Below are 13,123 nucleotides of genomic sequence, written 5' to 3' on the forward strand. Positions count from 1 at the left end.
CTATAATCCCAGCTACTTGGGAGGCTGAGGCAGGAGAATCACTTGAACCCGGGAGGTGGAGGTTGCAGTGAGCCGAGATTGCACCACTGCGCTCCAGCCTAGGCAGCAGAGGAAGACTCCATCTCAAAGAAAAGAAAAGAAAATGCTTAGGGACATACAAAATGTGAAACAAGGAACTCTCAATAGGGCACTTAAAAATAGCTTAAGGTGGAAGCACCCCCAGCCTGTGAGGGAGGAAAAGCCTGGGGAAACTACCAGATGGTCAGTTTTGTGGCAAGAGGGATTTGAAATTTTTGCCGACAATGTTTCCTTACTTGTCTAGGAAGAGCCCTGTATGGCCAGGCCTCGTTGGCAAAATGTAGACTAGGTTGATTTTGTGTGTGTGTGTGTGTGTTTGTGTTTGGTTTTTTTTTTTTTTTTTTTTGGTTGAAAAGTTTACCTTTGCCTATATTTGCTGGAGAACTACCATATTTTATACTTTTCTTGGGGGAGACTTGGACTATACATCCAAATTAATGATTGTATATATTTTTTAGATTATCACGGTGAATTATTTTTTGACCAAGATAATAAATTAGCAGAAATACCATGAGAAATTGAGAGTATACGGTTAAGTCAATCCTACACATTTTTATTGAGTTCTGTGTGTTAGGAACGATGCTAGCCACTTCAGAGAACAAAAATAAGTCAAAATAAGTCAGAAACAGACATTGCCTCACAGAGACAAGAGAAATGTCTTGAGCAAAATGATAAAGCCATAGTGTATAAACAAAATACCAGGATGTTCAAAAGAAGATGGTAGTTGTATAACAAAGGGTAGGGGGACCTGAAACCCCCTCATTCATATATATATGAGGTTCATTCAGCATTAGATTTCACTTGATCCCACATTCCTTGGCTCTAGTATTTTTGTCGAGACCTGGGAGAGAATGCTATGCTATTACTCCTTACTTACCTCTTTGTGGGGGGCCCATTGAGAATGTACTCTTTCTGAGATTACTTTGGAGTGTCACCCTGGATATTTTATCCTAACTGAAGTTCAGAGTTCAAAAGTTTCCAATGTAGCAATTCTAGGAAAAGCTTCAATTCTGCTACATATTTTGGCTCAGGCCCAGATTGGCTGCCACGCTGTAACAATAAGAACAACAAGAAGGTTCATTGAGCTTTTTTCACCAGAAACTTGTGTTAACAATTTTACATGTATTATCTTACATAATCATCACAACAAGCTCCTCTAAGGGGTAGGTTATATTGTTATCCACATTTTACATAAATTAAGATTTATGTAAATTTGGTTAAGTAAATTTCCCAAGCTCATTCAGCTAAAAAATGGCAGAGTTGGGAAAGGAAGGTGGATCTGTCTGACTCCCTGTAACACAGTTGGCTGATTTAGAGCCTAAGACCAGAACTAGATCTACTAGAATATCCCTATAACAGAATGTCAAGGTTCCTGAAAAAGTTATTATCCTACCTACTTCCCCTCTACTTTGGGGGTGTCCTTGGTTATTGTGAAAAGAAATTTCAAGAGCTCAGAAATGAGTTCATTTTTTATTGTGGTAAAATATACATAATATTTATCATTTTAATTATTTGTAAGTGTACAATTCAGTGGCATTAAATACATTCACAGTGTTGTGTAACTATCAAACTTTTCATCATCCTCAACATAAACTCTATACCCCTTACACAATAAGTACCCATTCCTTTCTCCCCGCTGCCCTTGGTCTGAAATGAGTTTTTGGCCTGATATATAGACCAGGGCAAGTTCTGTCTTCTTAATTTTGGTGCTGATGCATCCTTTTACACCTCGCATAAGACAAATAAGATTTAGGGAAGATAGAGATCCCTGTGAAGGTAGGAGGGGGAGGAACAGTGCCTTTCATATTTACATACAGGTCAGGGTGTTGTCTACGTACTATCTCATGTAAAGGGACCTAAACTGAGGGCCTCTTGTCATTCTTCACATCCCTTGGGGAGATGTTTGCAGTTTTGGTTTCAATACTGACTGGGGATTATGCAGGGAGGGAAAATAAACAATTATGCCATCCCTCAGTGCACACAAACACACAGCCAGGAGCCGACTGCACTGTGGGTAAAATGACTCCAAAATTGTGTGTAATGAGTAGGAAAAGATTAGAGACAGCTCTTGCTATGCTGAAAATTGACATTAGTGGAGGGGGAAAAAAAAACTCTTTACTAGTCGGCCTAGGAGGTCTAATTCGAGCAGTAAAAATATAAATAAATAAATAAAAGCATGTCAAGATGGTATTGGTGCTTTTTTTCCAATGAGCTCTATCTGGCCGGAAGGCTATTCAGCATAATGCAAAATTAAATTATAAAAACTGGCTGAATATTTAGATGGAAGAGCCATTTGGAAGCAGTTTATTTAGACGAACCGGCAATGACCCACAACAGGGAGACATCAAGCGTGAAATTTACTAGAAATTAGCACCAGGGTCCCAGCCTCAGCATGAATAGCTTGATAGGATGCAAATCCCAGTGATATTAAGCTGCCTCACTGCTGGTGCTACAGGGTCACTCTCAGTTGGCTTTTCATGTTATACTTATTATTTTTTCCTGGGACAGGTTATAAATAACAATAAAAAAAACATTTATTGAAAACTTTAACCGGAATGAAAGTCTATTTTAAAGTCTCTGATTACTTGGATGTTGAAATACAGTGTCAGCCGATCAAAATGAACTAAGGAGAGACATTATGTATATGTAGCTTGTGTATGGCTAATGTTTACCTTCAGTTTCTAACAGATAATCTTGCCCAAGCCAATAAGATCTGTTTCGTTTTCAAGAGTGTGGGACACTGTGGAAACACTCTGCCACCCTGTTCCCTTGTTTGATACACATGGTTGCCACAGTTTATCCATGTTTATAACAATAAAAGCCCTAGGCAGGGTTGGTGCCTAGGTGCTGAGAGCACACTGCAAAGGTTGCGTGTGATCACCATTCATGCAAATGTGCTTGGCCCAGCATGCTAGAAAACTCCAAGCTCCCGCCTCTCCAGTGAAGAACCTATCAGTATTTTCCATTCCCAGTTGCGTTTCTCAGGGCCTGAGAATTGACAGCATATGCATAGCTTTAAAATTCTGTAGACTGATTTCTAACATAAACCCTTGGGGGATCACCCCTCCCCTGCTGCTCTTGGCTGTGCTTTTGCTCTGTCTCTTAAATATGAAGGGATTTCAGACAATTGTGTGTCAGATTGTTGCCAAGTGTTTCAACCTGCCTTTCAAAATATGTGGTTTGGGGCAGCTGCAGTTAGTCTGAGCATGTTGATTACAGAGTTTATTTGTGTGTTTGTTGATATTTTAATAGCCTGCTTTTTGGGTGTTTTGATGTTTGGGCTGTGGGTCTGTAGGTGTTCCAAGTTAGATGGAGGCAATATATTAGTCCCAAACATGTGAGCTTTAACAAACCCTGATGCTCCTTTCCTACCCACAGTCTTGGGGCTGAAAAATATTTGTTTGGCAGTGAGATCCAAGCCTCACACAGGCTGGTAGTGTTATCAGTATAGTTTTGAACGTTTCTGAACACAGGAAATCCAGCAACCGTTGGGAATATTCAATCATGTATTCAAGTCTCTTTTTCTGGTTTTATTTTACCCATCATATTAGATGTTGGAAAGCGGAGTACTTTCCAACAGTCTCATGCTGTCTCTCCTAGCAGTAAGAATGAAGTAGTAGAGGCCGGGCACAGTGGCTCACACCTGTAATCCCAACACTTTGGAAGGCCGAGGTGGGTGGATGGCTTGAGCTCAGTGAGACCAATCTGGGCAACATGGTGAAACCCCGTCTCTACAAAAAATACAAAAATTAGATGCGCATGGTGGCACACACATGTAGTCTCAGCTACTTGGGGTGCTGATGGAGGAGGGTCGCCTGAACCCAGGAGGCAGAGGTTGCAGTGAGCTGAGGTTGTGCCACTGCGTTCCAGCCTGGGTGACACAGCGAGACCCTGGCACCCTGCTCCCCACCTCAAAAAAAAAAAAAAAAAAAAAAAAATGAAGTAGTAGAATGTGCACATTAGGGCCAACAAGATCTAGATTTGAGTCTTATCTCCACCACTCACTCTTATTTAACTAAGCCTCAGTTTACTCACCTGCAACTTGGATATATAAATAAGATGATGTTCTGATGATTAAATGATTTATATGTGTGTATATATAATCATGTTCCCTGGTACGCAGTAAGCTAGCCATGATGATGACAAAAAGCAGCCCACGTCCATTTCATAAAAGTAAAAATCGCACACACACACTCATCTTCATTCGAAAGTGTTTGCATATACCAAAAATCTAGTATTTTTTAAAACAGATGAATGAAAATACATTTTAAATAAAGTCTCCCCCTTTTTGGGATGTCAATCTGTTAATTATAATACAGAGATAGATTTTGTTATTGCTAAGTTTTTAACAAGAAGAAGTGAGTAAAAGAGCTGGAAACTTTGTCTTCACTTACCTCTAACTTTTTTTTCTTTTTCAGGTAGAATGACTTTTTGTGCTGTCTTTTATTGCTTTATTTTCTCCTTTTATCTATACCTTCCATTTCCTCTCTTTGCATGATATCGTTGAGGGACACTCTTTTCTGTTACTTGTTCTGAGACTGTACTCTTGGCAGCACTGAAAAATGTACTGCTAATTACACAATTATTTTATTATGTAGCACTGGTTGAAATATCCACTAAAGAATTAATTTAGTTAAAATAATTTGAACTGAGCAATTATTTTCATAACCACAGAATTAGCGTAAAGCGCTTAAAGTCCTTTATTCCCTGGTCTTCATACAGCAGTTGTGTAATTAGCAGTAAATTTTTTTGGTCTTAGCTTTTCTCCCAAAGGAATAAATGTCTTCACTCTGATCATATACATGGAGTATATAATCATACACATTCCACATAGAATAGGGAGTGTTTTCTGGGGCAACTTGGAATTTCTGAAGTATTCACAGACACACCAGGTTGGGGCAGTGGAGCATATGCCTTGCAGTGAACTATGCTCACTGATGGTTTGTATATTAAGCCATTTTTACTTTGGAGAAGGTGGCAGTTTAATTTACCAGTAACTACAATGAAAGCAATTTCTATTTGGTTTGCTCTTAACTTCCTGAAAAATGCTTCTTTGCCTTGGATTCCCAGAATTGATTTATTCCAAATTGAGATCCTCTCCTTGATAAGAAAGTTTGAACTCAGTTGAACCTGTTATTTGGTATTTAGAAAGGATCCATTGTGGCTCCACTGAAGTACTCATTAAACATCTGGACTCATAAACCTAAAACTTTAGCAATGGACTTCAGTGAGCTGGGAAATGGGAAGTCTGTAAAAAGTTGGGAAATAAATAACTGATCCAGTTTTCCAGGGACTCACTTTATGTATACATCATGGGTCCTTTTCTTCAGGCTGCTCCTGGCTTTGGAGGAATTACAAAATGTACTTTTTTTTTTTTTAAGGCAGGGTCTCGCTCTGTTACCCACACTGGAGTGCAGCAGCATGATCACAGCTCACTGCAGGTCTCGGCCTCCTAGGCTCAAGTGATCCTGCCACCTCACCCTCTGGGGTTGCTGCTGGGACTATGGGAATGTGCCACCATGTTTTGCTAATTTTTTTTATTTTTTGTAGAGATAGGGTCCCTCTCTATTGGTCTTGAACTCCTGGGCTCAAGCGGTCCTCCCACCTCAGTCTCCCAAAAGAGCTGTGATTATAGGTGTGAGCTACCATGCCCAGTCTACAAAACATACTCTTTAGCAGAATGAAGAGGTGGCTCTTCTCTTGTTTTTTGTTTATTTTGTTTTATGTTGTTTTTGAGACAGAGTCTTGTTCTGTCACCCATGCTAAAGTGCAGTGGCAAGATCATGGCTCCCTGTAGCCTCGACCTCTTGGGCTCAAGTGATCCTCCCACCTCAGCCAAGTAACTGGGACTGCAGGCATGTACCATCATGCCCAGCTAATTTTTTATTATTTGTAGAGACGGGTTCTCACTATGTTGCCCTGGTTGGGTCTCTTCTTCTCATGTGGCTGTGTAGTTTTTCCTAAATATTTTTTAAAATTTTCTGTCACTGATACCGTATAAAAATGCAACTGTTAAAGAATTTGTTTTTCTTTCTCATTATATTATTTTCAGAGTATATAATTAATTCATTCAGCATTAATTCATTCAGCAGATACTTGTTGAGCACTAACTATGTTCAGGCACTGGGCAGGGCTATTGGGATACCAAGATGAAAAATAGTTTTTGAAGATAAAATTTTTAAAGGATCAGTTTCCATTAGCTGCACATTTGAATAGCTCATCCTATGCTAAGCCTCATGAGAAGAACTGAAAAGAGGTAGAATAGTTCCTTCCTTTAGAAAACTTAATGTAGTGGGAGAGCACATATTGACATGAAAAATACTCAACATTTGTAGAGCAAATGTGAATTAATGTGGTGAAACCTGAGTACAGAAATTCAGACAGGATATGAAATGGAAAGGCAATCTGGAAGACGTACACACTGTATCTTGTGAAAGACAGTGCATCTCTCTGTTGCTGTCTTGAGATTTTGAAGATCCTCTGGAGTCTTGAATGGGATACAGGTCGATACTCCCTTCAGTCTTTAGGGTGACCAAACAGGAGGCATAGTATGAGGAGGCTATTCGTGGCCAGAGGTCCTGAACAGTGTTTAAAAGTACTGCTTTGAGGAAGAGAAATTTCATTATTTCTAATTTGTCTCATTCTCCATAGATATGTACGACCAAGTGCTGAAGTTTGGTGCTTACATTGTGGACGGCTTGAGGGAGTGCTCCCAGCCTGTGCTGGTTTACATTCCTCCCCAGGCTGAGCTGCGGGGCGGCTCCTGGGTAGTGATTGACTCCTCCATCAATCCCCGGCACATGGAGATGTATGCTGACCGAGAAAGCAGGTAGCGTGCCTTCCGTATTTCCATTCACTGTAGCTTTAGGGACACTGTAGCTGTTGGTTTCCTCCTGGAGAATGGTGTAGCCATGGCACTACAGCACCACATCCTGTGATTCCAAACCAAAGCTTTTTCCTTCCATTAGAGTCCAGGTCCTCACTCTAGCATTTTAGGAAGCTGAAGAACCATGGTGTTTGTAGCACCCAAAAAAACTGCAAGGGAGAACCTCAGGCTTGTTGGGAGGCAGTACCTGAAACTGCTTAAATAAAACAGATCTAATCTGGCATCCTTTCACAGTCTGTTCTCAGCTTTCCTAAGTAAACTTCAAAACATATTTCTTTGACATTTTCCTAGCAAACTCCTACCTCCAGTCGTTTTAGTGGACCGCCCACTTCTCTCTTGTCTCCCCAAATTCAGCCTTCTTTGTCAAAGGCTGCTTAGGAGAGTCCAGTAGTTTCACTGTGAAACCTCTAGGCTAAGAGGCTTATTATTTACATTCTGTACTTAGGGGTTTATTATTTTTTAAGTCCTAAACTCATCTGATACCAGATCAGAGACAATTCCTCTACAGACTTTGGAATCAGACTGTCTGGTTTCAAATGCAGTTCTGCCTCTTGTTATATTTGGACGAGTCTCATAACTTCCTAAACCGTAGTTTTCTCATCTGTAAAATGGGAATAATCACAGAACCTTACTACATAGTAGATGGAGACTGGGCATAGGATTGTTGTAAGGATTTACATGTAAGTGATTAGAACAGTGCCATGTACATAGTAAACATTGGCTATATTTTTTTAAACTAGAAAGCTGTGGGGTTTTTTTTTTAAAAGATGTTTAGGGCAAAGTTTCTGGGGATTGAACATCATTAGTATGCACTAAAAGTAACCCTGAGACCTTTGACTCTGCTCATTTCCATATCACTGGGCAGAATGTTTTACTTCCTACTTGGCCTGGCTTAGTGTGTCTGATCAGTGTCCTACAAGCAGACTGAGAGCTGTGGTATTGGTGAGATAGATAGATAGATAGTATTGATGAAGCATTGCCCTTCATCACTGTACATCCTACGTGATGGAGGTGATTCCCCTGTCACTGTGCCTACAGCATTTTTTTTTCCCATGGAAAATAATGTGATTCCTGTTACTCTTACCAGCTGTAGGTGGTGGAATCTGTATTCTTCTCCCTTTGAAATGGAAGTTGACTAGTGTGGTAATGAGAATTACTTTAAATACTTTTTGCCAGGCCTTTCTCATACCTCCCTTAGACACTTCTCTGGCGCCTACTATTCTCCCTGGGGAGATGTCTGTTAACCATAGGTGGGCAAAACCATAATGAAGCTATTTCTTGGTCCACAAATTGTAACTGGCCTCATTTTGTTGTCTCCTTCCTTTAAAGTACCTCTATTTCTGTTTTGTTTTCTTTCTTTCTGATCCAGGGGATCTGTTCTGGAGCCAGAAGGGACAGTAGAAATCAAATTCCGCAGAAAGGATCTGGTGAAAACCATGCGTCGGGTGGACCCAGTCTACATCCACTTGGCTGAGCGATTGGGTATGTCTGCTTGTCCTCCTGGCAAATCAATGAGCCATTCAGCTGATTTGTAATGAGTGCATTCATAGGCCAGGGGAGGAGGCACTGAAGCATTTGATCAAATTCATGATAATCTTTATTTACTGTCCTCTATATGGTAAAAACCCTGGTAGAATGAAATAGTGTGTATAATAGGGAAAGTGAGCCCTAAAAAAGCAAAAGTCACCTGATTTTTTTTCCTGATATTTCCTTAGAGTGCAAAAAGCCCGTCTTTCTAAGATGTCCTTGTAGAGAATGAGTAGCTAGAGTTGCTGCTGGGGGCAGGCCTCACCAGACAGAGAATATGCTAGATCTAAATATGTCCTGTTTCTACTTGTTTCTTTGGACAGCTCACTTCATTTCTGAGAGATGGGATAGAAAAGCAGGAGTCTTTACCCAGGCGGTGTCCAGGGGTCATCCTGAGCTAGAGAAATAGAAGTAAAGATTGCGCACTGTGTGCTTCCAAACAGTAACTGCAGCCAGAATAGCCCTGAGAGCAGGCGTGCTTAATGCTTCCAGCCATTACTCTCTTGCTCATTTGTTTTCAGAGCTTTTGGAAGCCACTTGCGATTTGAACATAGGACTAAACCATGGGAGTCCTGTGTTGAGTCCAGAGTCTAAATGAGTTTCAGATTCTTTTAAAACACTGATTTTCTGCCCAGGTCTCCCATTGAGCTGCTTGCTATGTTAGTAAAGATAATTGCTCGAGGTTCTTTTGTCGGTTGGTTTGTCTTGTTTTTGTTTTTTTTCTAAAGGAACAGAGATTGCCTTTAAAACGTAGTGAAACTCAGTGAATGGAGAGGAAATGCTAGCTCATTTATGTTCCAAATGATAATTTAATTAATAAAGTACCATTTGTGGACTGTATATCCCCACCATCCAGAGACAGAAAAATCCCGTTTGCCTACACTGTGGAGACTGTACATCCAGGTATTTAGAGCACTGAGCCAGGTTGCCTACCAAACACGGTGACTTGGGTTACAATAAACCCTGTTTGTGTCCCATTGTTTGCCACTGGGTAACAGCCACCAATAAGTCTAACTCACCACAGTCTGATCCTTTTATGGGGAATGCACACATACAAGAAATGAGAGTTGTTTCTAAAATCTATTGCCACCCAGAATTGTTGAGGTGGTTTTTTTCTCTTTCTTTTCCAAACAGGATAATTACTTCTGACCAACCCCATACACTTTAATTAAAGTAACTGCAGCTCAACAGCAAGTTACTTACAACTGTACATAGAAAGAGCTCTAAAAGCTTCAGCCACTGATAAGCATCTCACTTAGATGGCTCATAATTGCTGCCAGCATCCCTCGATTGTGTTTACCACTAATTCCATACAAAGGCAGCAATGCTGCAATTGCAGGGTACAGCAAATTGCATCATTTTCCTTTTTCTTTTTTTCCTTTTTTTTCTTCCTTTTTCTTTTCCTTTTTTTTTTCTTTTCTTTCTTTTTTTTTTCTTTTTGCTGGTTTTCTTTCTGGCCAATTTAAAATTTGTCAAAGTCGGTCTTCTTCTGGATCACTGCCCTTTGATATTTCGCGCACTCCATTTGCCACAAACAAGCCGCAGGGCCGCAGTTCATGCTGACTCTAGCAGAAGCAGAGAGAGCTCCATTTATCTTACACTGCCTGCTGAATTCCTACTCATTAACTAGGGGTTCACTGCCTCTTTTTAACCCCCCAATGGCTGTTATCCCTTCAGAGTAACTGGGTAGTAGGGAGAGGGATCCTCTCTCCATTTGCAGAAGGACTGGATGGTTAGGGGTGTGGGGATGAAGCTTCTTTCTCTTCAGGGAAAGTGATGTCGCTCCCACCTTCAACCAGCACCTTTTAACTTTTGAAGCACATGAAGGGGAGAGGGAGGAGACTCCCAAGTGATAGCCGTTTAATCATTTGTTACAAATCATCTCATTATCAATTTCCTATCCGCATTGGAGAAAACCATATTTATTTAACCTTGACCAAGATGGCACTTGAAGAAGGACCCTTAGTCTGCTAAATGTGAAGCAGGCTCTGGCCTAGGGCAGCTTGGGGACATGAGCAGTGGACTTGGAAGAAGAATAACTAACTGCGAGTCTTGTAAATTATTTAACTTCTCCGAATATCAGTTTTTTCCAACCATAAAGTGGAGATCACACCTCTGCCTAGCTAATATGAGGAGCAGATGAGTACGCATTTACTTCGTTGCATCATTATCTTTCCGTCTTAGTCATTAGAAAAAGCAGATGGCCATGTTTGGTATCCAGCATTCTCTGTGGGTCCGTCCCACATGTGGAAATAGGAAAGAAACAGAAGTATAGTCCTGTCTCTCAGGGATATCCGACACGGGCAGCTGTCTCTGTGACAAAACAGGTCAGCCTGGATATAACGGGACATACTACGAACCCGGTTCCTTTGGGGTTCACAATGATTCCAGCTCTTTTAGCAATGCCTAGAACCAAACTACCGAAATTCTTTTTCACAAAGTGGGTGAAAATTGTCTCGTTTTTCAGATTGGGAAATTGAGGCCAAAAAAGTGAATAATCTAAGATACAAAATAAATAAAACTACACCAGAGCCCAGAATGGAATTCTCATTCCCTGTGTTCTCCATTTCTCAGGATTTCTTCAGATTTTTCCTCAGCTGAATACTGAGCCTAAAATAAATTAAACAAGGATTCTTTCCCGTTGTAATCTAAAGCCAATTCCACAGAGAAAATCTGATTTAGGAGAAAGCCTGTAGGAGTGGATGTTATCTTGTGTTCCCATTCTCTCCCCAAATCTGCCTCTTTACTGGGGAGCTCACTCACAGATCACTCAGACAAAGCAGCGCACAACTGATCGACTGTGTTCAAAAACATAATTATTTCAGGCGCGGTGGCACACACCTGTAATCCCAGCACTTTGGGAGGACAAGGCGGGCAGATCACTTGAGGTTGGGAGTTCGAGACCAGCCTGACCAACATGGAGAAACCCCGTCTCTACTAAAAATACAAAATTAGCCGGGCATGGTGGTGCATGTCTGTAGTCTCAGCTACTCAGGAGGCTGAGGCAGGAGAATCGCTTGAACCCGGGAGGTGGAGGTTGCAGTGAGCCAAGATCGCACCATTGCACTCCAGCCTGGGCAAGAAGAGCAAAACCCTGTCAAAAAAAAAAAAATCATAATTACTATTTATTTTCTTTTTTTTTTTTTTTTGAGACGGAGTCTTGCTCTGCCGCCCAGGCTGGAGTACAGTGGCCGGATCTCAGCTCACTGCAAGCTCCGCCTCCCGCGTTCACGCCATTCTCCTGCCTCAGCCTCCCGAGTAGCTGGGACTACAGGCGCCTGCCACCTCGCCCGGCTAGTTTTTTGTATTTTTAGTAGAGACGGGGTTTCACCGTGTTAGCCAGGATGGTCTCGATCTCCTGACCTCGTGATCCGCCCATCTCGGCCTCCCAAAGTGCTGGGATTACAGGCTTGAGCCACCGCGCCTTCGAGCAGCTAACTTCATCTCTTCTAGAACTTTGATTTTTTTTAATGGCCTTTTGTCATCTTACATGGTTAGTCTGGGTGGAAAGATGCTGAATTACTAGTTTGCAGGTCTGTGATTATAACAGAAAATATGTAAATAGTACCTACACTGATTCCTAATAGAAGTAAAGGGAAGAATTACCTCAGAAAGAAAAGTGAACAAAGCCCACACCCCCGAGTCTTGCATTGCTGAATCTGTTCTGACCCTGATTCACAGAACCAGGGCTTGGTAGAGTCATTTCAAGAATTACTTCCTACCATTTGGTTGCCTTAAGGAAATTAAATTTCTTCTCTGGAAATGGAGCCGCAGCCCTCCCAGGCCTTTTTGTCTCTCTCTGATATCCTTCTACTGCCTCACAAGGCCAGGAGCAGGGAGAGTGGCTGTGGAGCAGGATGGCCTTGCTAGCCTGGCCTCTTGAGTGCTGTGACCTGAGGTCCTCTCCTGGATCCTTCCCCTCCTTTTGTGTTCAGAGAGAAATCAATTTAGATGGAGAGAGAACTGTCCAGCCCAAGTGTGAAGCAACTGTAAATTCCCCACTGTCCCTCTCTCTCAATACGAAGAGCACCCGGGCAAAGAGCCACTTAGGGGAACTTGTTCTTGGTCGTGGCCCTATTCCCAGGCAGCTGGCAGCCTGCCACACAGCACCGCCACCCACACAGAACATGCCCTGCCTGCCTGCCACAGTGAGCAGCAGCATGGACTGAGCACTGCTGCTGGCCCTCGCCTAGTCCTTCTAGGCCTGCCCACACCCACCATGTCTTCAGGGTCCAGGTTGCCCCAGGTGCAGATATGGAGCATTGTGGTGGCAGGTGAGGATAAACTCCCGTCTGTAAAAATCTTCAGGAATGCCTTCCTCCCAAACCTTCTCTTTAGCAGCCAGAATGACAGGAAAAAGACTGTTCCCTGGGCTAAGGGAACTTAAGGGTTAAGCTGCTTTTCTGGCAGAGGTGATCATAGTATCTGAGTTGTGTTTTTCCAACTCTTGTGTCTATCTTCAGGAGGCTGAAAGCTGAAAAGAGACAGAGTTGCTTGTTTGAGGCAGAAAGTATGTAGTTGCCTGGAAAGTTAAGACTAGGAAAGAAAGAAGTTCCGATACGCATGCCTTAGTGAGTGGCCTTTCACCTCTCACCTGTTGAACTTGGAGTGTCCTCGCTGACACTACGGCCA

General features: G+C 41.9%; 2 protein-coding genes across 9 annotated transcripts in view; one reads left to right on the top strand and one right to left on the bottom strand.

Annotated features, from left to right (window-relative positions):
* Window positions 1-13,123, top strand: part of ACACA (acetyl-CoA carboxylase alpha) — a 332,443-nt gene that overhangs the window by 297,502 nt on the left and 21,818 nt on the right. For all 8 annotated transcript variants that reach the window (XM_031657026.1, XM_031657027.1, XM_031657028.1 and 5 more), the window contains 2 exons: window positions 6,730-6,907; window positions 8,334-8,446. In XM_031657026.1, the coding sequence (XP_031512886.1) occupies window positions 6,730-6,907; window positions 8,334-8,446 (291 nt within the window). The remainder of the gene's footprint in view (window positions 1-6,729; window positions 6,908-8,333; window positions 8,447-13,123) is intronic.
* AATF (apoptosis antagonizing transcription factor) overlaps window positions 405-13,123 on the bottom strand; it is a 174,791-nt gene continuing 162,072 nt past the window's right edge. The window contains exon 14 of the transcript XR_004179278.1: window positions 405-1,128. The gene's annotated coding sequence lies outside the window, so the exon portion shown is untranslated. The remainder of the gene's footprint in view (window positions 1,129-13,123) is intronic.

The sequence above is a fragment of the Papio anubis genome, chromosome 17 (assembly GCF_008728515.1).
Source record: "Papio anubis isolate 15944 chromosome 17, Panubis1.0, whole genome shotgun sequence".
NCBI lineage: Eukaryota > Metazoa > Chordata > Mammalia > Primates > Cercopithecidae > Papio > Papio anubis.